This window comes from Halichoeres trimaculatus, unplaced genomic scaffold (assembly GCF_033239565.1).
Source record: "Halichoeres trimaculatus isolate MK-OKI-2021-1 unplaced genomic scaffold, fHalTri1.1 fHalTri1_scaffold_11, whole genome shotgun sequence".
NCBI lineage: Eukaryota > Metazoa > Chordata > Actinopteri > Labriformes > Labridae > Halichoeres > Halichoeres trimaculatus.
The window spans coordinates 20923721-20949842 of record NW_027437189.1 but is presented as its reverse complement, the minus strand read 5'-3'; the positions used below and the strand labels follow the sequence as shown (position 1 = coordinate 20949842).

General features: G+C 39.6%; 4 protein-coding genes across 5 annotated transcripts; 2 read left to right on the top strand and 2 right to left on the bottom strand.

The window, feature by feature from the left end:
- Window positions 1–456: 456 nt before the first annotated feature.
- Window positions 457–3318, top strand: LOC141799492 (uncharacterized). The gene is made up of 6 exons (XM_074681743.1): window positions 457–607; window positions 697–2364; window positions 2446–2512; window positions 2622–2688; window positions 2764–2889; window positions 2975–3318. The coding sequence occupies exons 1-6, from the start codon at window positions 565–567 to the stop codon at window positions 3056–3058; spliced, it is 2055 nt and encodes a 684-aa protein (XP_074537844.1). The 5' UTR covers window positions 457–564; the 3' UTR covers window positions 3059–3318.
- A 650-nt stretch (window positions 3319–3968) lies between these two features.
- LOC141799697 (uncharacterized) lies at window positions 3969–7231 on the top strand. 2 transcript variants are annotated; one of them, XM_074682011.1, is made up of 7 exons: window positions 3969–4343; window positions 4508–4606; window positions 4999–5030; window positions 5157–5182; window positions 5275–5322; window positions 5736–5798; window positions 5926–7231. In XM_074682011.1, the coding sequence occupies exons 1-7, from the start codon at window positions 4262–4264 to the stop codon at window positions 6134–6136; spliced, it is 561 nt and encodes a 186-aa protein (XP_074538112.1). In that variant the 5' UTR covers window positions 3969–4261; the 3' UTR covers window positions 6137–7231. The 2 variants fall into 2 exon arrangements, 1 of the variants encoding a protein (XP_074538112.1); XR_012599250.1 differs by lacking the exons at window positions 3969–4343; window positions 4508–4606; window positions 5926–7231 and having other exon boundaries at window positions 4997–5030; window positions 5275–5658.
- Window positions 7232–7351: 120 nt separating this feature from the next.
- Window positions 7352–13477, bottom strand: LOC141799695 (uncharacterized). Its single transcript, XM_074682010.1, has 8 exons — window positions 13025–13477; window positions 12232–12270; window positions 11838–12146; window positions 11284–11592; window positions 8893–9207; window positions 8667–8816; window positions 8502–8574; window positions 7352–8312 (listed from the first exon to the last, which is right to left on the bottom strand). Exons 1-7 carry the CDS (start codon window positions 13053–13055, stop codon window positions 8531–8533), a joined length of 1197 nt encoding a protein of 398 aa, XP_074538111.1. The 5' UTR covers window positions 13056–13477; the 3' UTR covers window positions 7352–8312; window positions 8502–8530.
- A 3264-nt stretch (window positions 13478–16741) lies between these two features.
- On the bottom strand, window positions 16742–24156 carry slc25a33 (solute carrier family 25 member 33). The gene is made up of 7 exons (XM_074681578.1): window positions 23905–24156; window positions 21879–22052; window positions 20422–20499; window positions 19055–19155; window positions 18750–18816; window positions 17719–17999; window positions 16742–17630 (listed from the first exon to the last, which is right to left on the bottom strand). Exons 1-7 carry the CDS (start codon window positions 23943–23945, stop codon window positions 17431–17433), a joined length of 942 nt encoding a protein of 313 aa, XP_074537679.1. The 5' UTR covers window positions 23946–24156; the 3' UTR covers window positions 16742–17430.
- Window positions 24157–26122: the final 1966 nt, after the last annotated feature.

Here is a 26122-nt window from a genome sequence, read left to right as displayed (position 1 = left end):
GTTTTGATTTTATGAAGTTTCACTTGATTTAACCTTTTAAAATAAACCAAAGAAACTAAAAGAAGATTCACTGTTGGAAAGTGTTGTTTTTAAAGTGTTAAATGAATCATTTGCACTTTACTCAGAGTGATGGTTTGGTGAGCATGTTCGACTGCTGCAGCTTCAGTCATGCAGCTGTAACCAAAACCACATCAAAGCTGACATCATTTCATGAGCTCACGAAAGGTACGTCTCTGAAGCGGCACAAAACATAAAACACTGCTTTGGATATTTTACTCTTTAAGAGGAGTTATTGAAGAGCTTTTAGTTAACTTCTTCTTCACGGTAAGGCTTGTATCAGGTAGACTTTTTTTCATTTTGTATTGAACCATTGAAATTGACCATCGAGTCTCACTGTGTTATTTTTGCACTCTGTGTTTGACAGGAAGCCACTCACAGCAGCAACAGATGAGTCGTACTTTGTGTTTTCTTCATTGCTGAGAGAAGAGATCATCTGTGGCGACCTGCTAATGTTTACAGTGAGATAATTTCTTACATTGAATTCTGTTTTTGCTTCTTGCAAAGATGGAACAAAGTTTTGCTGATCTTCTGAGTGATGCATTTTCAGGTAAGTTTGGATCAGTTTTTTGTGATCTTAGTCCTAATTTTAAACTATTTTCACAAGTTTTCAACTTCGGTTTGATGATGTTGTTCCAGAAACATCTGGTCCGTCATTTGCTGATGGAGAAATGGATTTTGAGAATTTGAATTTTAGTGAGGAGAACAAAATAGACACCTCTGAAGAGAGCAAACAGACAAAGGAAGACGATGATCTGCACCAGGAAGCTACATGTGTAACTGAAGCAGAAGATGTTAACATGGAAGAAAATGATGGAAAAGGCGGGTCAGATGAGGAGGATGAGGAGGATTTTAAAGGTGTAGGGGTCATGGGTGTGGACGAAACACTGGAGGAGAATTACACAAGCTCAGAGGGAGATTCTGAACAGGAAGGATCTGTCTCAGGAGGTGATGAAGGTAATGAGGAAGAGGAAGAAGATTTAAGTGCAGGAGAGGAACCAGGAGATTTGTTGATGTCAGTTTGCTGCAGTGGTAATAAAGAGGACAGGGTCTGTGCAGAAGAGGGACAACCTCTGGCACCTCAGGGTGCTGCACACACTGAAGATAGAAACAAAGAGCAAAGTGATGAGGAGGTGTCCTATTTTGAGAGAGTCCCTGCACGTGGCGGCGAGATGGGGATAAAAGGTGACGGGACTGAAGATGATGAGAAAGAGAGGGAGGAAGGAAAGCAAGAGGACTCATCTGACTCTGAGTGTGAGGGCATGAAAATCAAACGAGAGGAAGAAGAGGGAGAGCACTGCTTTGCACAGGAGATAGAAAATCCTTACAGAGAAGACCACGAGAGGGAGAACTGGAGCCCGGAGTTTCCAGAAATATCCGTGAAGAATCTGCAGGATCTCCTCGCTGAAGTTGAGGGCGATGAGTGTGTGGTGAAAGTGGAAGAATTCTCTGGGGAGGAGCACCAAGAGGCAGGTGAGAGCTTTGCAGATTACCCCTCAGACTTTTCTTCCTGTGAGTATGTGGAAGAAAGGCAGCAGTTACGTGAAAGCAGTTCAGCTGCAAATGAAGATGGAGAAGGAACCTGCATGGCCAGAGGTGAGGACATAGATGAGGAAGAGGAGGAAGAGTATCTGTACAGCAAAAATTTAGAAGATGTTGAATACTTGAGGGACCTGGATGGGACAAGTGAGAGAAAAGACAGAGGGATGTTGGAGCTCCCTGAAGGTGAGGCAGCGTCCGATGATGAAGCTGTGAGTGAGAGTGATTCCTGCAGCTCCAGTGATTATGAAAATGAAGAAAACAGAGGAGATGAGCATCTGAACATATGTACAGAAAACCTGGGCCTACCAGAAGACGAACAACACAAAGAGAGTCAGCTCCAGTCAGGAAACAGAGCGGAGTTTTCAATCAGGAGCGCATCAAGTGACTACCAAAGAGAGGTCACAGCAGATCCCGACATTAACTGGGATCCAAACTCAGAAACTCCTACCGTTCAGATTGAAGACCTGTTGACCATAGAGGACACAAACAAGGTGGAAACACTGCTCTCAGGTGTGACTCATCCTGCTGAAGACCTCTATTCAAGCATACAGAGAGAAGACACAAGAACCACCATCTCCTCTTACCATGGATCTTTGGATGATAGCTTCTTCTTCAATACCGGGGTTGAATCCTTCAGGGTCACTGAGCTCTCACAGCAAGCAGATGACGAGGGTGAAGATGAGAGGAACTGGGATCAAGAAAAGGAAAGAATTAAGGCTTTCTATAAGTTTTATGACGACAGTGACAAAGAGGAAGGAGGAGAAGGTGAGTGTGGGTGAATCTTTCTCTCAGTGGTGCAAGTATTCCACGATTCATCAGTTGTTGTTTTCTTTTTGTTTTTAATAGAGAGGCAGACCAAAGTTCAGTTCTGTGCGGATCCTTTGTCAAGAGTCATTCGATATGAATCTGAAAGGTAAGCAGCTTTTCCATCACATTTTTCGTGAGCTGTTCCTTTCAAATAATGAAGACAACCTGAGCTTTGAGTGATCCGGACAATGTTTACATTCAACTTTTCTTTCCAGTGACAGGGATTCAACCAGCAGCTCCACAGATGTGGAAGAGGACCTGAGCTCTGCAGAAATATCAGAGGTTGGTACACAGAAACTTACCGTCTTTGAAGCACATACACACAACATAAAGTCATGTTAACTGTTTGTCTTTTAGCAAGAGTTGCAGGAACCTGTGACCAACAACAACATGGAGAAGAAGCCTGCACTGGTTCTCCCAAATGCTAACGTTCAGGATGTGCCAGACCTCAGGACTGCTCCAGTTTGTACCAGGAAACAAAAAGTAAGCACTTGTTTGTTTTGTGCCGAGCATTTACTCCACTGTTTGTTTATCCTTGCCTTCCTGTCCACTTCTTTGTTCCTTGCAGTGTCTCAGCGTGCTGAAGCTGACTCTGAAGATGGTTGCAGTGATAGTGATGGGACTTCTCATGTTCTGGGCGGTCACAGACTAAGCAGAAACATTCAGCCCTGCGTCCGTCCAGAAGACCAAGGCCTAATGTTTCAAAAGTTATTAAATCAAAATCCAAAACGACTTAAGTATCCTGAAAAGAAAAAGCTATGTAGGAGTAAGACATTTAGTCAAGCAGTAATATTATCTGTACTTTGAAGGTTTGTGCTTAATAAAGATTTAATTTTTTTTACATTGTTGCTTACCTTTTTTTTCTTGTAAACAGTTGAGTAAATAGTAAGCAATTTTCATGTAATGTGGAGGATTAAAAAAACATATCTATATGCTAAACTAAAGGGGGAAAACAGTACTAACTGACTATTTCTACACTTCCCTCAGCATAGCTTTGGGTAATAAAAACGTACACTTACACATTGTTGGAAAGTGAAAATAAACTGTCTTTAAATTTAAAACGTGCACAGAGATACTTCTTTGTAGGATAAATGCCGTTAATCAGTGTGTTACTTTTGTTCTGTGCGGTATAGAAAATGTCAGCTACATTATTCATTCATTCATTCATTTTCTATACCGCTTATCCTGTTTAGGGTCGCGGGTGGCTGGAGCCTATCCCAGCAATCATTGGGCGAGAGGCAGGGTACACCCTGGACTGGTCGCCAGTCAATCGCAGGGCTTCAGCTACATTATCTTTTTTTTAAATTCATTTTTATCAAGTTTTTGTGAAATATCAGTCCTACCGTTCACGTTTTAATTTGCCAGTGGTGACGTCACAGACTGTATGTAACAGGGTGACCGTAGACTGTGTAATATATGGCGACAAAAAAAGTATTTGATATCTTACAAAATATACATTTGATGATGGAAGCACTGGTGGTGCTGTTTTTTGTTCTTGGAGGAAACCAGAAAAAAAAACTAAAATAAACCGTAGAAGAAGAATTTTCAAACGGAAACGACGGAAACAGAAGTGATGCTGGACTTAACTGTAGATGCGACTGTTTTCTACACCTGTACAAACAAACGCGGGCGGGGACGAGCCTCATCCAGTCTCAACAGCCGTGCTGGGAGCAGCCGTTAGACTCCACGTAAAGATGTCCGGTACGCTGAACACAAAACGAGCTCGCGGTCTTTTTCGGTGGGAGGAGCTACGACTGTTGACTTTCATGGCAGCCGAAACCACAGCTCGACAAACACAAGATATCAAACCCTAAACCAGCAGAGAAACCTCAACAAATAAACAACTTTGTCCAAAATGTCTTCCTTAAGCAGTAAATCTGCGCAGGAAATAACCGACCTGCTCGATGAATATGGGATAAAACACGGGCCTGTGGTTGGTGAGTGGCTCAGATTTAACCTGTTTGAATAAACGTCCAGCTAACTTCATGCCGCTCGCAGTGTGAAGTTTACCATGAGCTGTTCTTTAAAGTACTGTTGTTTTCTGGGTTTACGTGTCCATTACTTCTAAAATACTAATTGTATGTTGCTTCTCTATGCACAGACTCCACCAGAGGTCTGTACGAAAAGAAGATTAAAGAGGCAATGGCCAAAGGGAAGAAAGCGAGACCATCACCTGACAGAACCTTTTACAGAGAGGAAGGTAATCGATTATTTCAATATTCTACACATTCTCAACAACCCTTAATTGTATTAATTACACTTAGTGAGCAGAACTTACTAAAGCCCTGTAGCAGTAAGTGACTTCAATTAGTACTTTAACATGAAAAATAATCATAAACAGTCAGATAAAAGTCCCAAAACAGTTCTTAAGATGTCAGGTTAGTCAGTGTTTTAGTATTTCTTATCAAGTGAGTCCCACTACACATAAACATTTCCCACACAATTTTTTTTTTAAACTTTTGGTTAATGTGACGGTATAGACTCACATACACATTGATTGCTATTTACTATATCTCATGAAGCATAAACATGTAGCCTCAATTCTTTTTCCTCATTTTGACATTCAGCCTCACATTTGTGTTTTTTTTTCAGAAGAGGAAGTCACATATGTCTACAGAAAACCTGTGAGTATCTCTGTCTACATACACTGATCGTTTGTTGATCTATGCCATTTCACTGCTTTCAGTGGACTTTGAGTGTGAACATCTTAAAATAAGAAAAAAATAATTTAACCATTTACAATTTTACAGGTAAGGAGTGAAGGATCAGGAGACAGGTCTGTACCCTGTCAAATTCTTCCTTCTCATCTCCTAACACAAACACAAAATACAGTCTAAAATACCACTTGCTTTTCTTTCTTGCTTTTAGTGGGTCTTACTTGAGGTCTCGACCAGAATGGACCGAAAGAGAACAAGAGTAAGATTCAGTTGAACAATTTTTTGAAGTAGCAGCTTTCCATTAGGCGACATCTGCTATCTTTCAATAAGATCAAGTTACAGAAAAGTCTTTATCAACAATGATGATTTTCATTGTCTGTCTAGTACATCTTTCTTGAGGGCAAGACCAGAGTGGACAGAGAGAGAACATGAGTAAGATTCAGTTTAATAAGTTTATGAAGTAGCAGTTGTCTCATTTATTGAGGACACAGCCTCATTCCTACAACTTAGTCTTCATTGACAATGACTCTTTTTCTTGTCTGTCTAGTTTGTCTTTCTCGAGGTCAAAACCAGAGTGGACCAACAGAGAGCAAGAGTAAGTCAAAGTTTTTAAAAGCTCTTGTTAAGTTTAGATGTCTCAGATAATATCTTAATTGATGTCCCTTTGTTCAGGAGATCCTTCTCTGGCTACACACAAACTCAGACTGACTACAGAGGAAGGGAATATGCCAATGAGTAAGTATGTTCGTACTAAAAGTGTCAGCATCATCCATGCTTCACACACTAAGACTAAACTAAAAGTTTGTTTCCGTGTTTTCAATGTAAAATTTGATGTCATGAGGTTTTTCTGTTTCTCTTTCAGACCCTACATGTACGACTCACCGTCCACCTACAGGTCGTCCTATTCGAGATCAACACCCATGAAACCTGCACAAGAAGCACCACCGCCAACCAAATCATCTCGTCTTATCCCCCTCTGGGTTCAGTTTGTTTTCTTCCTGGCTGTGGCCATCTTCCTCTACATTGTGTTTTCTAGTATGGAGACGAACGAATCCGCCAAAGGAATAGAATGATTCTAGTTTTACTCGTTCTCAGTTTGTTGGAGAGTCTCACTTTATTATGCATTTAAAATGGGGAATGTATTTGAATTCACACATAAATTTCTGACATGAGACATTTTGAGGTTTTTAAGATATTGTGTGATATAGTGTGTTTGAACTGCAGTTAGTTTACTTGCTTCCTGCGAATATAAAATGTGTATTTGCCAGCCATCCTCACTACAGCAACACTTTGATGAAGGTGCTAAAAAAAAAGGACAAAAAATGCTTCCTCTTACCAGGTCAGCAGCTTTTGAGTCAATACACATGGTCTTAGTATGACCGGTGTGCACTGTGCACTCTGTTGTTTGAGATTTGTGGTTCTGAATATGTCAAGAAACTAAATTTCAGAAACCCAGCTCACTTAATGTTCTGCCACAGTTGCACAGTAATCTTGCAGTCAGTTATTTAAGGTTAGAAAATTGTTTAAGAAATCCAATATTTAGATAGCCAAGGAGATTTCTGGGGCACAAAATCAGGCAATATCCACTGTCGGCACTCACTTGATTTAATAATCTTTCCCCTTGTTTCAGTTTGTCTTAAAAGACCTGAAACAGAAGTGTTCATGTATAAAAACAAACACTAAACACGTTGCTATGACCATTCACCTATCTGAAGTTTAACTTCAAAGATGTTGCAGCAGGATTTTAAAAAACTTTTATTTGTATTGCTTTTCTTTTTATTACATGTTAAGGGTGTGTGATCTTTCATTTTGTCTTTACTATCATTTGAAAGTTGACTGAGCCCTGTAGTCTGTATTATTATAACAGCGAGGGAAACACTGCTTCCTACTGTCAGTAGACAGGAGTAACTATACAGAAACACAGATTAATCCAAGATCTTTGTTTTTTTAGCCTGATTGGGCTCAATGTTTTTCCAGTGTCCAAAAGGTTGTTTGAGAAAAGCTTTATTTTGTGGGGGGACAGATGAAACCAAAAGGTTTATATAACTTGTAATACCATTTTAAATTTCAGTAAATTCAATGAAAGTGTGTTACATTTTCAAACTTTTACATCCTGTGGAGTCTAAGGTTGTTCAGTTTGTATCCAGACTATAAAAAGTTTAATCAAACATTTGGGACTTAAAGTGATTTATTCAAAGACAAAATGTTCTCATTAAATAATGGAAAGTATAAAAGTAAAGGAACAAATGTGCATTATGTTCAATCTTTATTTTTTTTCTCACACTGAGATTGATCTGATGCTCACAGTGCTTCCAGCTATTTGCAAAAAAAGAATTAATGAACCCAACAGCTCTGTCAACAGCAGCGTTTTAATGAACTACATTTCCTAGTTAGACATATAAGTGCAATAATGTACATTTAATGACAAAGATGCATAGTAGGGTAAGACTTAAAATACAAAAACATCTAATCCTGTAAGGATCATTGATCTGAAGATAATACATCATAAACTAGTGGAGCTTTTATTAGTGTCACCTGGTAATAAATAAAAAAAATGGTTTGAAACTGCATACACACACACTCACACACATACAGTCACATTCACAGACACACACCTGAGAAACACATTGGTTTCCACAGTTGAGCTTTAAGAAGTAGTTTTCCACTCCCATCCCAGGTCAGAGCAGCCACCAAGTCAGAGTAACCTGAAGACAAGATCTGTCAACAACAGCAGAACTAGTTTTCTGAGCACAGGTTCATTTTTCTGTTAACTCTCACCTTTCTCACTAAAATGTCATTTTCTGTTGTTGCCCAGGATGTTTATCTGACACATTGTTTTCCTGGTTTCCAATAAGTACCATGTTATCTTTGTAAATCATGAAAACTTTAGTGATAAACTTTTTTTTAAACCATTTTTGTAACGAAGATAATGGGAATAACAGATGATCTAGAGATAAAAGGTAATAGGTTTGTGTGTAAAGATCCTCATCTGTAGCTGTTAGCCTACATCTCCATAATGTAAAGCTTAAAAGCTTAGCGTTTCAGTTGTTTCTGAGCTCTAACACTAGAAATCTGCTGTGCAGTCTTGGTAAGGTCCATGGTAGAGTGGAGTAAAAACTGTGCCTCATTCTGTCTGAGCTGAACCGAGTCCAGATGGTGTCTTTTCCTAAGAGACGATGGAGAGCCAGCTGAGCTGTTCAGTTTAGGACCACATCCACGGATGCTTGAATCACCCGCATAGCCTTCAGTCTGTTCATGAGACAAACAAAATGCTTCACTTTAACTCACAAACACTTGGCTTATGCTTCACAATTCAGTTGAATGAAATCAGCTGCATATGGTTTAGTTTTATCAGTTTTATAAAAATCACTTGTTTTAATAAAAGTGGTATCTACTGATTTGTCACAATGGTCCATGCAAGAATCATGATTTCATTACCTCTAGGTGTTTGATCCCAGCAGACCCAGTCATAGCTTGTTAATTGATAAGGCAACATAAGTGTTGTCCACACCTGCAAACAGAAACACGTGTATTATTCCAGGTGTATATATATGCAACAAATTAGACAAAAGTTACATTTTTGTCAGTTTTAAATCAACATACAGGTTCTGGTCTCCCTCTCCAGCTCAGAGGGCTTCTTCTCCTTGTTACACAGCACCTTGGCCACAATGACAATTATTATAAGGGCTACAACAAATGTCACACCAGACACGAGCCAGCTGATCACCATTGGACTCAGTATTGGATCTGGGTCTGAAGGAGAGAAGAAGAATCGGTTTCTGATCTGTGTTATCTTAAATTTCTGGTTCCGTTGTTGTAACTGGTTTACCTCTGATGGCTATAGGCAGGGGCTGGCTCTCTCTGGAAACAAAGGTGCGTCCACCCAGCTGCACCCGGTACAGGCAGTAGTAGTAGCCCTCATTAGAGCTCTGTGCGTTAGAAAAAGTAAAAGTGACAGATGGGGTGAGGGCGGGCAGAGACTGGCGCACTGTGCCGTTGGAGCGGATGAGACGCAGCTGGAAGGAGCCTCCGGGATACTGCTGCAGGGTGGAGCAGGTGATGTTAAAGCTGTGGCCTTTGAGGACAGAACCAGCAGGGGCCTCAGCGGACGTGTTGTACCAGTGCTGGGGAGTCAGGAGCTCCACTGTGATCATCAAAGAAGAAATATTTAGCTTATCCTGGTTGAGTGTGAGTTTTTCAAACTCTAATTATGAAATACAGAAAAAATCAAAACAGTACTGATAAACATTTCATTCATTCATTTTCTGAACCGCTTATCCTGTGCAGGGAGCCTATTCCAGCTGTCAGTGGGCAAGAGGCAGGGTACAACCTGGACTGGTCGCTAGTCAATCACAGAGCTGACACGGCGACAGACAACCATTCAAGCACACACTCACACCTACAATTTAGAGTGCTGAAAAACTTTTGTGAGGGGAAAAAATGGTAACAGCTCTTATATTCTATCAACCACTTTTTCAGCACCTCACAAGCATCTGATGGATCACTCCTAATGTTCACAGGGCACTTGGTGGTTCTTTGGTTTTTCACTGACTAGATGCAATTACCAGGAAGTTTTTTTTTTACTGTTTTAGACGTGGTAACATCAAACATACCATGGTGTGCTTTTACTTTATTCTTTTCTTTAGACTTACTTTTGACAAATAAGTGTTGATAATAGAAACACCTGTTTGCCAAGGTGACAGGCTGATTTCCAATTTGCTCCCAATGCAGGCACAAACTAGTCAACGAACACAGATCCCTGTTTACTCTAAGTACTACAAGGCACATCAAGATTTTCTTAAAATAGGATTTTTTATAGAAAGAAAAAGGGATAGTAATTAGAGATTAATCTGGCTGATTATGCCTGTCACCGATTAATCGACATCGCCCAAAATGTTGCCGATTATAAAAATTTTTGCTCCACGGAGATTCTGTGGCTCCTGCTCAAGTGTGTCTGTATGTTGGGCTGCACACTGCCCGAGTGCCCGCCCCCTCCGTCCACCATTATGAAATGTAAGACTATAGAATGATGTTTTAACATCGAGTTAGTTGCTTTTTTGTGAGATAAACAGAGATAAATGCTACTGTTATTTCACACGCCCACCATTATCTAATGTAAGACTATAATACTGTGTTTTAACGTTGTGTTAGTTGCTCAGTTTTTCTTTACATTTTTATTTTTTTTATACTTACTGAGTTTAAAGTTTGACTTATTTATTTAAGGTGTTTACAGTTTCATTTCTTTATTTATTGTGTTTACAGCTTGTTCTTATTTATCATTGGTTAACACTTCAGTTAATGTTGACAGTTTTATAATTTAAGTTCCTTGTTTTAATTTAATAGTATTCTGTCTCTGTCTTGAATCATATGGGTATTATAATAATTTGTGATTATATATAGTATATATCCTGTGTATATCAATGAATTTATTATACATATCAGCCGATATATTGGATATCGGCTTTTTTTTGCCCCCATTATCGGTATCGGCATCGGCCCCAAAAATCCCATATCGGTCGGGCTCTAATAGTAATAATAATGTTTCCCCAACATGAACTAGTTCCAGAGGATTTGTGTTGTGTGTATATTCCAGAGAACACACTGTCTATATATAATGATATATAAATTTTTTATCCCTTTGACCTCTGTGATAGTGTAGTGGCGTAAAAGCTCCAATGAACTGTCCTCAGGGTGGAACTGTTTATCATTTTAGAACCAAGGCAGCTTTTTATTTTAAAGAATGAATATAGCTGTAGATCTGTTTTCCTTCATAACCTTAAAAATCTGCTTTTTGATACTGTCAAATGTATATGAAATATCAAAAAATGACAACAGCAGCGTTTTAATGAATCACAATTACTTTTTCTGTTTGGCCGTTTTAGTACAATAACCTGTGAGTGTCCAAGCTCTGAATTAAAATGTTAGTGCCTTGTTGAGGAAGACACAGTACTTCCTCTTTTTGAGAGAAAATTCAATGAATGGATTTCTGACAGGAGTTTTAATGGATAAAATAGGAAGTAAATTGAATATTGAAATTGAATTTGTAAATAAAATTCCTCTAGCCTCAAACAAAGTTAAATAAAACCTGATTCAATAAACTGTTCTAGGTTGAGTCAGACTAGGAATCACAAGTCTAATATATGTTGCACAAGCAGACAGTGTGTTATGGGAACAGGTCTTGGTGCATTAATATGGATTAGACACTGCAGGTATGACTCACCCACAGTGATGTTGATGGAGTTGCTGGGCGGAGAGCTGAGTAGCTGAGAGGGAAAACCTCCCTTAATCCTGTACCGGCAACTGTAGCTGCCCTGGTGGAAAGTCTCTATGTCCGACAGCGTGAGCTCTACTGTGGTTTGAGTCTGGTCGGCTCTCTGTGTGACCAGCGGTGTGGACACCCCGTGCTTATACAGGTGGAAGTCACTGAGGTGATGGCCCAGTAGAACGCTGCAGCCAAAGCGGACAGCCTCCCCGGGAGAGAACACAGTGTGAGGAGACAGAAGGGTGAGGGAGGGCGTTAAAAGGGTACCTGTGAGAAGAGACACGTTGATCAAAATGTGGGAAAGTTAATTTGAAAGTCTGAAATAATGATAACCCAGATAATGAGCTTGTTGATTAGTGTTCTAAGCAGTATACACATTTGAGTGGTAATGATCTGACTCGTTTATCCTTTATCTTATTGGCTAAAATTACATAAATATGAATAAACCCCACGTTGGTCAACTGCCTCTTGCTACATTTGGTATATAATGTCTCTTAGTAGTCAAGCTTCACCTGAGCATCTCACCCCCACGTCATTCTCATGGGAGCAGTGGGAGTTACTATGAAGGACGACTGCACAGCGTGTCAAACTGGACTCGTGTCCTGAGCACTGGGCATGCCGCAGCCAGATCTCTCCTCTGCCTGGACCAAATGATGTGCGGTGATGTTCATATTCAGCCAAGCCACAGCCCAGCTCCAAGCACACAACGTCAGCCTCCCGGATGTCCCAGCCATGGTCACAAACAGTTCCCCACTGGTCATGGCGGAGCACCTCAACCCTGCCAGAGCATCTGTTGTCCCCATCTACTAATCTGACCCCTCCTGTGGGTCAGAAAAAAATTGCTCAGACAGAGTAGGTGTAAAAGTGGTTATTGATGCTGCAATTTGATATAAGCCCATGTCTTACCAAAAGCATGAACTCCATCCCACAGAAAACCAAAGAGGCCTGAAGAAGAAATTACAAACATGGAGTATCATCAAGCAAACACAATGCATTTAGAGGTCCAGCTTTTTGTACTCATGGTGTGGTTCTTATTCATTCAACATAGACCTGGAAAACTAAAATAAAATCCCACAGTCCCATAGGACAATCATACATAGAAGTGTTCAGATTTGATGGACTCTTTCCACAAAGGTTCTGGTTTTACATTGTGATGCTCTCTGAGACTGCAGTATGTAACTTTTAGGGTTTTTGTTTCACCGTGAGAGGTGTGTTAGGTCAAATTCACAATTATTTCAAGTTTAAATGTATGAGCACCTAGATTACAGCATCCAAAACTATACAAACTTATCAACTTCCCCAAAAAAGAAGCTATGGGCGTGCTATCCCCTGAAGACAGTGTCTGTATCCTGACCATATATAATTGTGATTGATGTACAGACCTGTTTTGTTATACCCTTTAAGTTTTTTAGCACTTTTCACTTAAAGAAACATTCTGGCCCATAGTTGGTTTGCCAAGTTGATTTTTATTGTTATAATTATTGCATAATGCTTAATTATAGATATCAATATTCTGATGTTTCTACATCTTTGTAATGTAAACTCTTTCTGGTGACAGACAGATACAATAAAGCAAATTTCAGGTGAAATAATTGCCGTTGAAGTTGCCAAGTTGCATAATCTAAAGCGGTATAAGCTATCTCTCTAGTTGGCAAACAAGCTTAGCTAACCTTTATTAGCAGCCCAGGCTTATCGTTACCTGTTAAAAGGATCTGGAGAAATCTCAGCATGGTTCCCCTTAGCCTTCCATCAGTCGGCCGGCTGGGAAGGATGCCGGTTGTCGTGGTAATGACGATGCTAACAGCTGTGTAAAACTAGTAACCGCACGAGACATTAGCTAGCCTGAGTGCTGCAAAGGTCCAGATAGGCTGAACTAAGAGCTAACGGTTAGCAACTTTAGCTAACTGACACTTGGCTACGGCGCTGGCTTTGTCAAAGGCATAGTCGTTAACAGAGCAATGCAAATGCAACGAAAAACGATTGTTTCGTGAGTCGAAGTAAGGCAAGACTACCGAGGAGTCCGTCCACCGTCACAAAAACATTATGACAACGAGAAACAGAAGAGCTACATCCCGTCATAGCGCCATACCCATGTCAAGAGTCAGCCCTCGACTGAGCCGTTCCCTCTGCAGCAGACAGAGGTCAGCACAAGCTGCAGCGCCGCATTTAGACCATAAGCTGTCCCATTAGAGGATCACCTGCCCAGGGCGTCGCTCCCAGTCCAGGGGGGTACAATGTAATAACTGACCGTTTGTCGGCAAAAAGCACAGATAATCATATAACCTAAGATTTCAGTTTATGGCATCTCGTAATTATGAATCAGAGTCTCATTAGTGTCCCATTATTATGACTTAATCACTTAATTGTGAATTAAAAAAAAAAACAAAAACAAAAAAAACTTAATTTACTGGTGGAAATAGGCTTCCATTAAAAATGCCTCTATAGTTAAAACTGACTGGTTTTGCTCTTTGCTGTCAAGCTCAATACCTTTTTGTTCTTTGATAAGGAAGTTGCTTATCTTATCTAATTGAATTAGTACTGGCAAAGCTGGAGCAAGTACTAAATGTTCCTGTTTCACTCCAGTCATGCTTTACAGAAGGCTTCAAAAGTTGCTTTTCCAGCCATTGTTCTGTCCTTTAGCAATGCTATCAATATAATTAATAATATAGTCTTGTTTTTCAAGTCTGTCTTAAAAGTTTCACATGCAATGTTTATATCTAAAGCATGGTGTTTGTTGTTAATGTCCACTCAGTAAATATGGGCTACAGAAACCATTTGCAGGATAGCCATGACTGTTTTATTCACAATCAAACAAGGCCTGTCTGTATAAGGTTTGCTTCAACATTGGACATTTCTGTTTTGGTATTATGCTCATCAAAGTTTGTAATAGTTTTTTTTAATCCCAAGTCAGGTACTTAGTGCTACCCTACTAACATTTTTTGGTTCCCAGAATGTTCTAGGAACAAAAGCTCTGATGTTCCCGTGCCTCTGGGCTTGATTTCAGGTTGCCCCTACGTTCCCATGGAAAGTTTCCGTTACGTTCTCTAAACTATGTTGGTTAGATGTTTGGTTCTCTCAACCTTCCCCTAACCTTAACGGAATGTTGGTTTTTGGTTATCTTTTGGTTGTATTGAAAGTGCCCCACCACCTTTAAATCCTCATAATTGTTTTTATACCTGTACTTTGAACAAGTAGTCAGTAATGGATGAAAATGCAAGTCCAGCAGGACTTTTTATTACAATATATTGAAATACAAATAACACAACAAAAAATAATCAAACTAATTACAATGCCAGGTAATGAAAAGATAGCAAAATACAAACAATAAAAATAATGTGCTGCAATAGGAATTTCTTGTCCAGTTGGTGTCTTCATTCCTTCTTTGCTGATAAAAATTTAAAAATGGGAGCAAAAATATGCATGTCTGGTCAGGTGTGTCCTCTACCTCTTGAGCTGGCCTTAGAAGAAAAAAAAAAAAGTTTGAGCATGAGTCCACAGAAGCATGACAAACAACCCTAACATCCCTGATTTTGTGATCACCACAAGTGGTTTAAAGATTTCTAAATCATTTCATTATTTGTTACATTCACCAGCTGAGACAAATAGAGGGATTCTAATTTACCTTCAGTGGGGGACGAACATGAGTGCTTTCCCAGTGACGTCCTCAATTTCTGCCTCTGGCCAAGGGAATTCTTGAGACAGGCCGCTAGGGAGGAAGTGAAAATGAAATTGTTCACTTACACGTCATAATTTGTAGTCCATAGTCAGCAGGAAAATACTCTTCACAGGCACAAGGAGAGGGCAATCTATCTTCAGAAACACACAGTAATGATCAGATTAAACAAGAAAACTGGAAAAATAAGTATAGAAGATCATATTTTTTCTACTATGGAAATGCAGAATAAGGAAATTAAGTATTTTTTTTCACCACGTAGCAGCAGGGTTGACCTGGGAATACCTGAAACCTGAAAGGCCACCACACATGGCACCCAAAATCCTTGATGATTTACTTACCAACCATTTAGAGTCCGCAAAGCACAGAAGGTAGCTCCTTTTTGTTCACAAGTGTGGTGTTTGGTTTTATTTGTACTCTTAAATGTGATTTGGACATATCCATACCTGGATGATGGTTGAGAAATGTAACATTTTTAATAATTTAAGTTAGTAGTCAAATGTTCAAGCGCAGATTAAAGGTACAAATATGTTAATTCACACACACACACACACACACACACACACACACACACACACACACACACACACACACACACACACACACACACACACACACACACACACACACACACACACACACACACGATTTCCTGTCAGCTTTAGGTAAGTCACTGCCCCAGTTGATCAAAATCACAGAAAGGAAAATCGCAAACTATATTTAGCAGGCCTAAAGCTGCCAATCAATTTTTCTACTTATAACAGAGTTAGAATTAAATGAATCAAAATAAGATTGAAAAACATTTACTACAAATTGAAGGAAATTATTAGAGGAAGTGTTTTAGATTGTGGTGCCATTTTAACACTGACTCCATTTTCAGTCCTTCGGCTGGAAAGCGTCTGATCACTTGTCTGGTATGTCCCGTTGGGAAGAATGTGCATGAATCAACCAAAACCACAAGCAGGAAGAAGTTTTTGTGCTTGCTTGCTGATTCATGTCTACGCTCTTAAATGTTTCTTCACACAACCAGATGACTCATCCAGTGGTTACCCAGAGGCCTTTTCTGTTTCATATTTCCAGTCATACAGTACAACGCTTCCCTTTGGCTACAGTTCGCCATTTTCAATACCATCAAGAGTTCAATTTAACAATATATGCTGCATATTAGTTTCATCACTGTCCATAGCGGAGCACTTGGTACCAACTGATTCGGGATGGTGGTGTAAAATCAAAAAATTATGAATACAGAGAAATCCTGAACACATACTTAAGTACAGACCAGAGAAGCAACTCAGAGATTTATTAATAGGCTTCCAAATGAGAGTATGATTTCTTTCAGTCCAGATCTTGACCTGTCGTAAGGTCATCACCTATGAAAGGAAAACTGACCCACTTTTTTTACCTGATTCAAACCAACCAATCAAACTGAGCCAAATATGTAATTACTACCAACAACTCCTTTAAATGGAATACTGAGTGACAGCGAGAACTGAACCATGACTCTCATATTTGCTCTTTAAGTAGGTCAAGAAGTTAATATCTTTTACCACTCTAACATCAAATCAGAAAAAGTTCACTGGAGCATACTTTTTATAGATGCACATGAAGACAATGATCAACTTGTTGACATGTTTGAAAGCATATCTCTGGTGTTCTGATTTGTCTGTAAAAGGCTGCCTTTAGTAAATGGGGCTATCAGATGATCAGATATATGCAACAGACTTTGTTAACATCAGCAACAAAACCCAGCTTTTACTTTTATTGATGCATTTTATTGAACCACTGGTCAAATAGGCATCCAAGTTCTCATTATCTTGTGAATTTAACCATCTTTTTCACAAATAAAACATACAGATACGCCTGTATTTATATATACAGAATTTGTTTATGTATATATTAACAGAAAATATGATAAATTTCTCTGTAATTCAAATATTAAAACCAGAGCATTATATTTGTGAATCAGAAATCTCGAAATGATATGCGTAGTTATAAAAATGCAAGGAACAGCACTATAACTAGCACTTCTTCTGAACCCCATCATAAAATAAAAGTCAAACTGCACTGTCATGTGAGTGGGTACATTTATCACTGAGAAAAAGAAACAAACAGTCATAAAATAACAAAACATCAAATAATTTAGTTAACTTAACACTAGTCCTCCAAGAAGATGACCTTTTCCACAGGTTTATAGTTTGAAGGAAGTACCTCTTTAGACTCTGAATATCCTGAACTCCAAACAATAAGCTCTGAATAAAACTAAGATCTTTGGATAACAGCACAACCTGCTTCACTTTCACCATTCAAGTCTTTGTGGCACTACATAGAAAAATGTATGTGCTGCATTTTTAAAGTCTCTCACCCAGTTTGTGTTGATTTTTTTTCAAAGTGTCCATTGTCAGAAAAAAAAATAACAACTTCCAAGTGGTTCTTCATTTGGAGTCCCCAAGCAGATGGACAATGAGTTCGTATGTGGAGAGGACGATGGCTGTGTTGGGGATTTGTCTAATGAGCTGTGGAATGAGTCCTCTGTAAAAAGCTGCGTAGCCTTCCTCCACCATTATTAACCTCCCTGTTTGGAAGAAATACTTGTACTTGCTGCCTTCTTCACGCAGCCGTGTCCTGATGACCTCTGTTGATTACAAAAAAAGGCACATCATTAACATCAGATATTTCATGTGATTAGTGTCATATTGCAGGTGACAAATGTGAGTGTTTACCATGTGGGTAGGCTATGCAGGATGCACAACCTTTTGAAAAAGCAGCTGCCAGCATCAGACTCAAGAAGTCTGATGCTCCTTTCTCATTTTCACTATTTGGGGAGGATAGCTGGCTCTTAGCAAGATGTTTTTTCAGTGTTTCATAAATGAGGAAGCAGATCATGGTCTCAGAGATGCCAGCATACGATGCAGTCAGGCCCCGGTAGAAGCCCCGAATTCCTTCGCTTTTGTAAACATAGCGGGCGCACTGCAGTGCGTTCATCTTTTTCTCTCCTCGGGCTCTGAAAAAGTAAACCAGTTGAGCTCATCAGTAAAAAGACAAGACACAGTAGGTTCAAAATAAATGTTAAAAACTGTTATTTGATAATCGTGTTGCAGCCTTAGACTGGTCATGGCTGAAGCTTGTATCAAGCGTTGCCAAAGAAGTCTGACAATCATTTCATGTCGCATCATGAATTCTTTTTATGGAAAAGGAACTGAATGCTTAACATCTCTTACTTGAAACAATAATATCACAATAGGCCTGTTCTTTTCCTGCTTACTGTTTAATCTGTTGGTGAACTTTTACTCCATGCTGTCAGAGAAATCGTTGTTTCCTTATAGGGTTAAATGAGTAACCACTACAACCTTTGACTTAGTGTTGTTATTTTTTTCTTTTCACTTCCAAAGACATGGTGTGATGTAGGATGGGTGTTTCTTTAAAGTCACAGTAAACAGACTGGCTCCTTTGACCTCTAATGATACTACTGGCCTGTACTAGCTAATGCAAATATAGACTCTTCCTGTCCTAGCAGGACAGTGCGTCAGCTCTGTGTATTTATGGACCCAGATCACACGCTCAGGCTGCATAACTCAAGGGCAGTGCTGTGAAGGAGGCCTCTATTAAAGACTTCTATTAAAGGGCACATTTATAAGGAGTACCTTCCCAACTGCTAAGTTCCTAAAATAGCTTGGGTTGTTTCAGACAGATTCAGTACAGAAAGTTCAAGTCAGTCTATGGCTAAAAAAGGTCAAGTCAAGCATTTACACACTTTTTTTCCAGCTGCATCCTGGTCTTGACCATCCAGATGGGGTTCATCAGTGAGTTAGTAACGAAAGCTGAAAATGAAAGGGACAGAGGATGCATAATTTGTAACGTTTAATATTACAATAATTTTATCAAAAGGATCTTGTAAAAGAGCCCAGTTGAGTTCACTATGGCCTTATTTTCCCCAGGGCAGTACAACTCTCAAGTTTTAAAAATAATCAGTGCGGAGGGAACCACGCTGTGTAATGTTTCAGAGCTGTGACACCCATAACATGTAGTACGTAACAGACTAACGTGCTGACTGCTCACCTGCAACACCAGCAGAGGACATGTGCACCATTCCACTGTTAGGCACAAACAGCCCATTGAACATCTCTTTGGATTTCGAGTATGCAGCAAAATAAATGGCCCTGAAACACAGAGAACAAACTGGTTAGAAGTGCAGGGATAAACAGGAAGCGCATGAATAAGAATGCTTTTTCGATACTGTTTTATAAACAGCTGTGATATTATGTAATATAAGCCTTTGACAGAGTGCATCCAGAGTCGTCTGTTCCCCAGCTCCCTCCCCCTCTCTCCCTCTGGAACAAATTGTCACTGCACCAGAATGGGCTGAATAAGCACCGAGCACCACAGATGCCTCCTGAGCTGCTGCAAAGAGAGCCCATCCAAGTTGGCCAGTGGAACGGAGGGGCATTGGGATTACGGAGCCAAAGATTGTGCTGTAGATACTTATTAACTACAGGCAAAGTAAATGTAACCCATGACCTTGTTTTTAGTTTACTAGCGTCACTGGAGTCTGATCAGCAGGGCTCCTCATTTAATGTTTGTATGACTGTTATAGAAGAGTCTACTTCAGAGATTATCAACTGAAAGTACAGACCGTTTGTTGGTTATACAAAACAGACGACACGTGAAATCAAAATTTCATCGTGTGTCTCCACGGAAGTCTTGACTTCCAGCAACTTCATTCACAAGTTAAAACCAGCTTAATGATTATTCAGACTTTTTCACTTCTGCGTTTGTTCAACGATAAACCTCATGACTCATATTATTCACATGAGCCTCAAGGTGAGAACGGTCCAAACACAGCCTTTCTAAAACTGACTGAAACTGCACAGGGCACTTACTGGAGCAGAACTCACTGGGGTTAGAGGAGGACTCGGAAGTTGTTGCCATGACAAAAGCTTCCTGTTTATAAAGCCATTATATGTCTTTAAACACCATGTTAAAATTACACACAGCTGTAAGCTGCTCATTTGATGTTAGCCCTGGCATGAGAAATGGTTCACTGACTCACTGAACTTATTCAACTATTTGAGTTTATAAAGAAAGAGAGAGCTGTGCTGGGGCAGAGAAATGGAGTCATAAAGGAGAACTCTGGATAACACGATAAAGAGCTGGAAGCCATTCTATTTCCATCCCCGTTGATAAGAATGGAGTTCTGTGTACATGAAAACAAACTGCTGTGATGTAACTGGTGTGCCTGACTTTTTTGTTTTCTTTTATTAAAAGCAAAGAGGCTACATAGACCCATATTAACCTCACCTAGCTACCAACAGAGAGGAACTTATGAAGACTGCCGAGTAGTTTCAGGTCATAGTCAATCAGTGAATGCAAAAGCAAAAATATGGGACAAAACAAATCATGTCACATTAACTGGAACTTCATTGTACCTTGAAGGGGCAACACCAACAAGGTTTGGCCCCAGGCCACGGAAAAGTGATCTTGGTCCCTCTTTTTCAAGGATTGATCTGAAATAAAAAATAAAACCATTAATTCCCAAGACAATTAAAACATATTCAATAGTTTTATTTAAATACAGTGATACATGTTCAACTAACCCTTACTTTAGACTAAGAGGCGTGTGTTGGTTTATACACATGCCCAAAATGGAAATGAGCATGATAGAGCCACCCCTGGTCACTTGAGCAGACTTTACATAACGATTTGCATGTCCCCGTGTCTCTCCTGCAGGGAGCGTCCAGCCTATCACTCAGACACACTTGTACAGCGCGTTTGAGCTGTAACCTTCATTCTTCAGATGACAGTGTGGCCTGCTTGGGGCCCGGCAAAGGGGGAGGGTACGACTCAAATTTGTGCCGGTAACTGTAATGCACACCTCGCCTCTTGCTCAGCTCTCTCTCACGGTCACCTAACACCTCTTCTTGTTGGAGGATTTGTTTTAAACATGCAAGAATGACCCATTTTAGGCTTAGGAGTGCCCAACCCTGGGTTTAAATGCTTGGAGGGCAAAGCAGCTCATCATGTTGATTTTTGCACATTTTAGAACATGCAATAATGGTTTTGAAACTGTTTAAATGTAGCATTGGACCTCAAGTTGTATGGACTTTTGTTGAGTGGTTATTTGTCTTTGGGCTTGTTTAACTCAAACAGTCTGCAGTGAAAACAGACACCAGTTCAAACCAGTTCAGTGTTAGGCCCCAGTCATCTGATTGTAATATAACCCTGATGCAGCACCCTTGTTAAAATGCTCACTCCTATCTCGCGGCTCCCTGAGACTGCTGTGTATTTTCCTAATCCAGGCGGCAGGGTCTTTACAGAACTACATAAATTAAAAAGATTAAACTAAAGTCACATTTATAGAATACAATTATATTTTAGGCCTGGAAAGCATGTTTTGTGCCCTGCTTACAGACACTTCATACAAACAGGCTACTGCATTCTTAATCCTCAGTTTATATGGGACAGGATTAACAGCCTTCATTTGCAGACTCCAAAGGCAAAAAACACATGACAGGATTTCTCGAATTTGTTCCCATGGGACTAATTCCAAAAACAGTGCAGGACCTTACACAACTACTCCAAACGTAACAGTTTATTGAGTTAAATTTAGCTAATTTCTTCTTTTGATGTCTTTGACATGCTAAAAGCAGTAGGGTTCATCATTGTAGAACTCAGTGGGACATCATAAGAATCACACAACCCAGTAATTATGGCGTTCTTAAAAGGTAGTTTTTAAGTACAGTGAAGAGCACCAGCTGTTACGTTGGGACATTCTGTTCCTTATTCGTTGTTTGTTTTCAGGTAGAAAAATAAAGCTCCAGGGGAAAAGTCCTAGCTGCAGCAGCACTACTTGCCTGACAACAACAAATACGTAACAACATCTTACCGTAGGACCTGCAGCAACCCTGGTGTAACAGTGCCTGGTCGGATTACCCCGGTACCACTTAATGTGCCCAGTTGTACCTGGAAGACCGGTCTGAGGGCGAGGCCGGAAGACTGTAACCTTGTCTTCAACACCTCCAGGGGACAGGTCACAATGGCCCCCACCGTGCCACTACATCTGCAAAAGAAAAACATACAAATTGGAATTATGGGCCTTGAGTTGTTTCAAGTCTTGCAATAAATTATGCACCATTAGCTGACATATGCATGATCTGATCCTTGTATTCAATAGCCATCCTTTTTTAGAGTAACAGGTTTTATATTTCAGAGGATTAGCCATAGTGGGAGAGTGTTTTTTTCCACTGTTACACAGCTGTAAAGCTGCCAGCCAAGTGTAATGAACAATTATGGTCAAAAGCAGTCGCTATGGAGGAAACTCTCTGAGCCATCCTAAAGCATTTCAAACACAGCGTCTGAAAGCTCAGACTCGGACATTGTAAAAGCCCTCGGAGAAAAAGCAGTTTTGCAGAAGAATGGCTGTTTTTAAACCATCCTTTCATTCTTTACAGCTCTCACTGGAATATCTTAAACTATTCACCGAGTCTCCTCTATTAAACCTCATCAATGACAAACTCAGAGAAGTAGAACAGATTAAACTAAGCCTCTGTTACGTTAACCTGTCATGTCTGAAGGACAAATGCAAAGATACTTAATTGGTAACACCTGACCCATTCTCCATTCACTGAACATAAGTCCTAAAAACCATACCCATGTTATCAGCTTGAAGTATCAATAAAGATTCACAGAGTGTATTGAGTTTAATCTCACATTGCATAATTCAATTGAATAACCAAATCCAACAAACACATGTGACTATGTTTAAATAGTGTGCTGTGGCCATGACCACTGATCACTAACCTAGCATGAGTGCTTGTGTTGTTCATATGAGTCTAGTTTTAAAAGGATCCAATGCAGACATACAAGCTCAGCTGGTTTGATAAGTAATTTGCTCTCGGGAGGTGAAAAAATAAATTCCTCTGAGAACAACATAAAGCGTAAAGCATGAGTTAGCCGGCAGAAGTAAACATCTCCTGAACACTACTTTATATTTGACTGACATCTGCGTCACTGCTCACTGGCTTACACCAGATCAAAACAGAGTTCATCATAACACTTCAAGGGTAAAATGGCGTCGTTTTTGGAATCGCAACTTCTGATTTAATGTGACCTTAACATAAACTGGCGTCCAACCAGCTCGTCCTCGTGTCACAGTTGCAATATTATTATTCTGGGTTTATAAATAGCAGAACCCGACCAGGTGGCGGTGAGCTGCAGGCATCGCATGAGGGGAGAATTGGTTGCTGGCTCTGTATACCATCGGTATTATGTAACAGGAACATATTGTAGCTACAGGCTAACGACTCCCGTGACGGCGCTAGACTTAGGTCTGAAGTAGACCGCTCTTAGCAAAACGAAGACTCGTACTGTGCTGTTACAAAGCACAGTGTCCATTTTATAATAAAATAATGTTATTTCATGAAAAATCGTGCGGAAACTGGCAGTGTAAATACGATGAGTTACTGATGAAATCCTACTAGCTCCCGGAAGCTAACAGACATTAGCAGACTTCCTCTCTGGTGAAAGGCTAACTGGTAGTCAGGGGAAAGAGCGGATGGTACTTCATTGTCCACAGCGTTGTGAGCGGTGAGTTAGGACAGTGTAAAGTTTCCGTGTTTTTTTCGCCATGAACAGGTCAGCAAAAAAAGAGTGCGGAAAGAGGAACTGATGACCAAACACTATCTGGACATTAGAAAGAACAAGCTGTGCTAACAAGGACTAGCCCGCATGATTGTTAACGTGACCATGTTGGCTAGCAGCCCTGACTGTTTGGGATCTCACCGGCAGTTTTGTTATTAATAGATTATCTTAATTTTAAAATAACCAATCTCATCTAAATTTTCACATCATTTATTTCTCTAGAACATTTGAGTTACGATTAAAGTTAAACCTGTAACATTAATATGACTTACCCCCCGGCGAAGAGATGTAGCAGCGTGTCTTTTTGTGGCATGTTTCCCTTTCTCAAAAAGCCACCATACTCGATTTTTTCTTTCTTTAAAGCCGGTTTAGTGTTGGAGACGAAGGGTTAGCTAAGTTTCTATGGTCCCGGTATCCTGCTGTTCATCTATCCAGTACTGGCTTGGTGTATCTGTCAGCGGTCAGCCGGGCTGGGAGGCAGGGTGAACTAAAGATCTGCTCACATTTACGTCAGGGGGCCGGGCGGGGGTGTTGTCTGTGACGTAGGCACACGTGCCCGCCACCTTGTGCTCTGTCCTTTTTCAAGTAGTTGCATAATAATTACCCAGATCCATTAACAATACTTTGGACTTCTGAGCCTCTCTTGACCTTCACTTGTTTCATTATAAAATGGGAGTTTAAAAAAATAAAAATAAACCAAAATTCATTCATGAAGGGATTTTGGGGTTATATAATGCATGCAGAGGTTGTTGTGAATAAATAGAAGCATGGGTATTTTTACAAAGTAGCACATAAAAATAAAACTACAAGTATTTTTAAATAAATAGATAAATAAATAAATAAATAAATAAATAAATAAATAAATAATTTAAAAGAGAGAGTGAGAAGAGATTTTTGAGATGTTATGGGGTATTTAAATATAACCTAAAAAATTTCATTGTCTTGCTGGAGATATTTAAGTGTTGACAGCAATGACCACAATGGAACATCTTATTTTTGCTGCTTTTTGCTGCTGGAACAGCTTTTGCATACTTTCCCGTGAACAAGCTGTTTTCCTCTTATGGTCTTCCTGTATTGATAAGATAAAAACCAGGACAAACAGCCTAATCGTTTTCAGAGGAAAAACATGAGAAAAAACAAAGTCCCTGATTTCAACTTAGGATAGCTTATGACTTCATGTGTGTGCCCCAGATGTCATGTGTTTTCACAATACATGCTGTCCACAGTAAGTAATAAAATCTGGAATGTGACCCTTGCTGGACCCAAAAGGATATCTGACCTCACAGAAAGTTGCCCAACCACCTAAGGCACCTTGCTTTGTCCTTATGTCTTAACAGACATATCTGTGGCACTGTGTCAAAACAGCCTTTTAAAACCGGTTGCACTTGCTCTTGTCCTATAAGCAGTGTTGTTGTTGTTGTTGTTTTTGTGCTGTATTGACAGTACACAGTGTTTCTATGATTATCACAATGAGCTGCTGTTCTACTTATTCTGCTTTTTACAGACAGGGCCTGAATTTAGTTTTTCTTATGGTTTTATAGCTTTTTATTTATTATCATGCTGTGGCATGTAATGCATAATATAAGAAAAGGTCTGTGAAAGTATTCCAAACATTTAATCATGTACAACATAACATAACTGACATTTGATTTTATTTACAAAAATTATTCATATATTTGAAGCCTACACAATTTATTTGGCTTGTTCTTCAGCTTTTGCTTAATCACTTCCAGTGGTGATTAAAATTAATGTACTAAAAGTATCCAGATATTATAAACTGTAGATAAGCAGACTGACGTGCTCAAACCTGATGGGAATTTCTTTAAGCTTTATATTTTTTAATGTTATTTATAACTGTAAAATAACATCACATGGATACATCAGTACTAGATGAAATATAAAACTGTACCATAAATAATAAAATCAACAGCCATAGATCAAATGTCCCGCAGCATGTTTACATTTAATTTAATTTCTTACTTTTTTCATTTGTTGCAGTTTTCCAAACAGATAAATCCAATCATTTTCTTGCTGTTTGTAGTTCTCAGTCATAAGGCTGTTGGATCTTTAGAGGTAAAGAACTGTTGGTAATGCTGACACCAAGTGACAAAATCATGATGCTACATTACAGTTCCTCACTGCTCCACTCACAGAGGAAAGACATTTAGACACTTAAACCCTGGCATACAGGTTGTATGCCTTTTTAATTGAGTGATATGTTGTTTTTCTGTTTTGCCAGTCACTTTTTTTTTTTCCAGTTTCAGCAGTGGTCAGCCTCACAACTGTAATGAAGTATCTCTGTTTAGTGTGCTCTGGTTTTCATTCAATTAACAGTCTTTGTGGGCAAAGAAACCCTGTTGCTGAACATAACACTGTGCCTTGTCTTAATTTTTACACAGTTACAGGGGCTGGTGTGTTTTAGTTTCTGTATCAGTGAAACTTGCATGATAGCTAAATTCAACAATAAGAGGCTGAAATCCCTCCTTTCAT

Excerpts from the sequence above, each read along its gene's own strand:
- LOC141799492 (XM_074681743.1), top strand. The coding sequence starts at position 565 with ATGGAACAAAGTTTTGCTGATCTTCTGAGTGATGCATTTTCAG. Across the intron at positions 608-696 it reads TCTGAGTGATGCATTTTCAG|AAACATCTGGTCCGTCATTT; the intron begins GTAAGTTTGGAT and ends ATGTTGTTCCAG. Across the intron at positions 2,365-2,445 it reads CAAAGAGGAAGGAGGAGAAG|AGAGGCAGACCAAAGTTCAG; the intron begins GTGAGTGTGGGT and ends TGTTTTTAATAG.
- LOC141799695 (XM_074682010.1), bottom strand. The coding sequence starts at position 13,055 with ATGCTGAGATTTCTCCAGATCCTTTTAACAG. Across the intron at positions 11,593-11,837 it reads CGTGGGGGTGAGATGCTCAG|GTACCCTTTTAACGCCCTCC; the intron begins GTGAAGCTTGAC and ends CTCTTCTCACAG. Across the intron at positions 9,208-11,283 it reads CTCCATCAACATCACTGTGG|TGGAGCTCCTGACTCCCCAG; the intron begins GTGAGTCATACC and ends TGATGATCACAG.
- slc25a33 (XM_074681578.1), bottom strand. The coding sequence starts at position 23,945 with ATGCCACAAAAAGACACGCTGCTACATCTCTTCGCCGGGGG. Across the intron at positions 19,156-20,421 it reads GTTGGTGTTGCCCCTTCAAG|GGCCATTTATTTTGCTGCAT; the intron begins GTACAATGAAGT and ends TCTGTGTTTCAG. Across the intron at positions 18,000-18,749 it reads AGGATGCAGCTGGAAAAAAA|AGCCCGAGGAGAGAAAAAGA; the intron begins GTGTGTAAATGC and ends TTACTTTTTCAG.
- LOC141799697 (XM_074682011.1), top strand. The coding sequence starts at position 4,262 with ATGTCTTCCTTAAGCAGTAAATCTGCGCAGGAAATAACCGACCTGCTC. Across the intron at positions 4,344-4,507 it reads AAAACACGGGCCTGTGGTTG|ACTCCACCAGAGGTCTGTAC; the intron begins GTGAGTGGCTCA and ends CTCTATGCACAG. Across the intron at positions 5,183-5,274 it reads AGTGAAGGATCAGGAGACAG|TGGGTCTTACTTGAGGTCTC; the intron begins GTCTGTACCCTG and ends TCTTGCTTTTAG.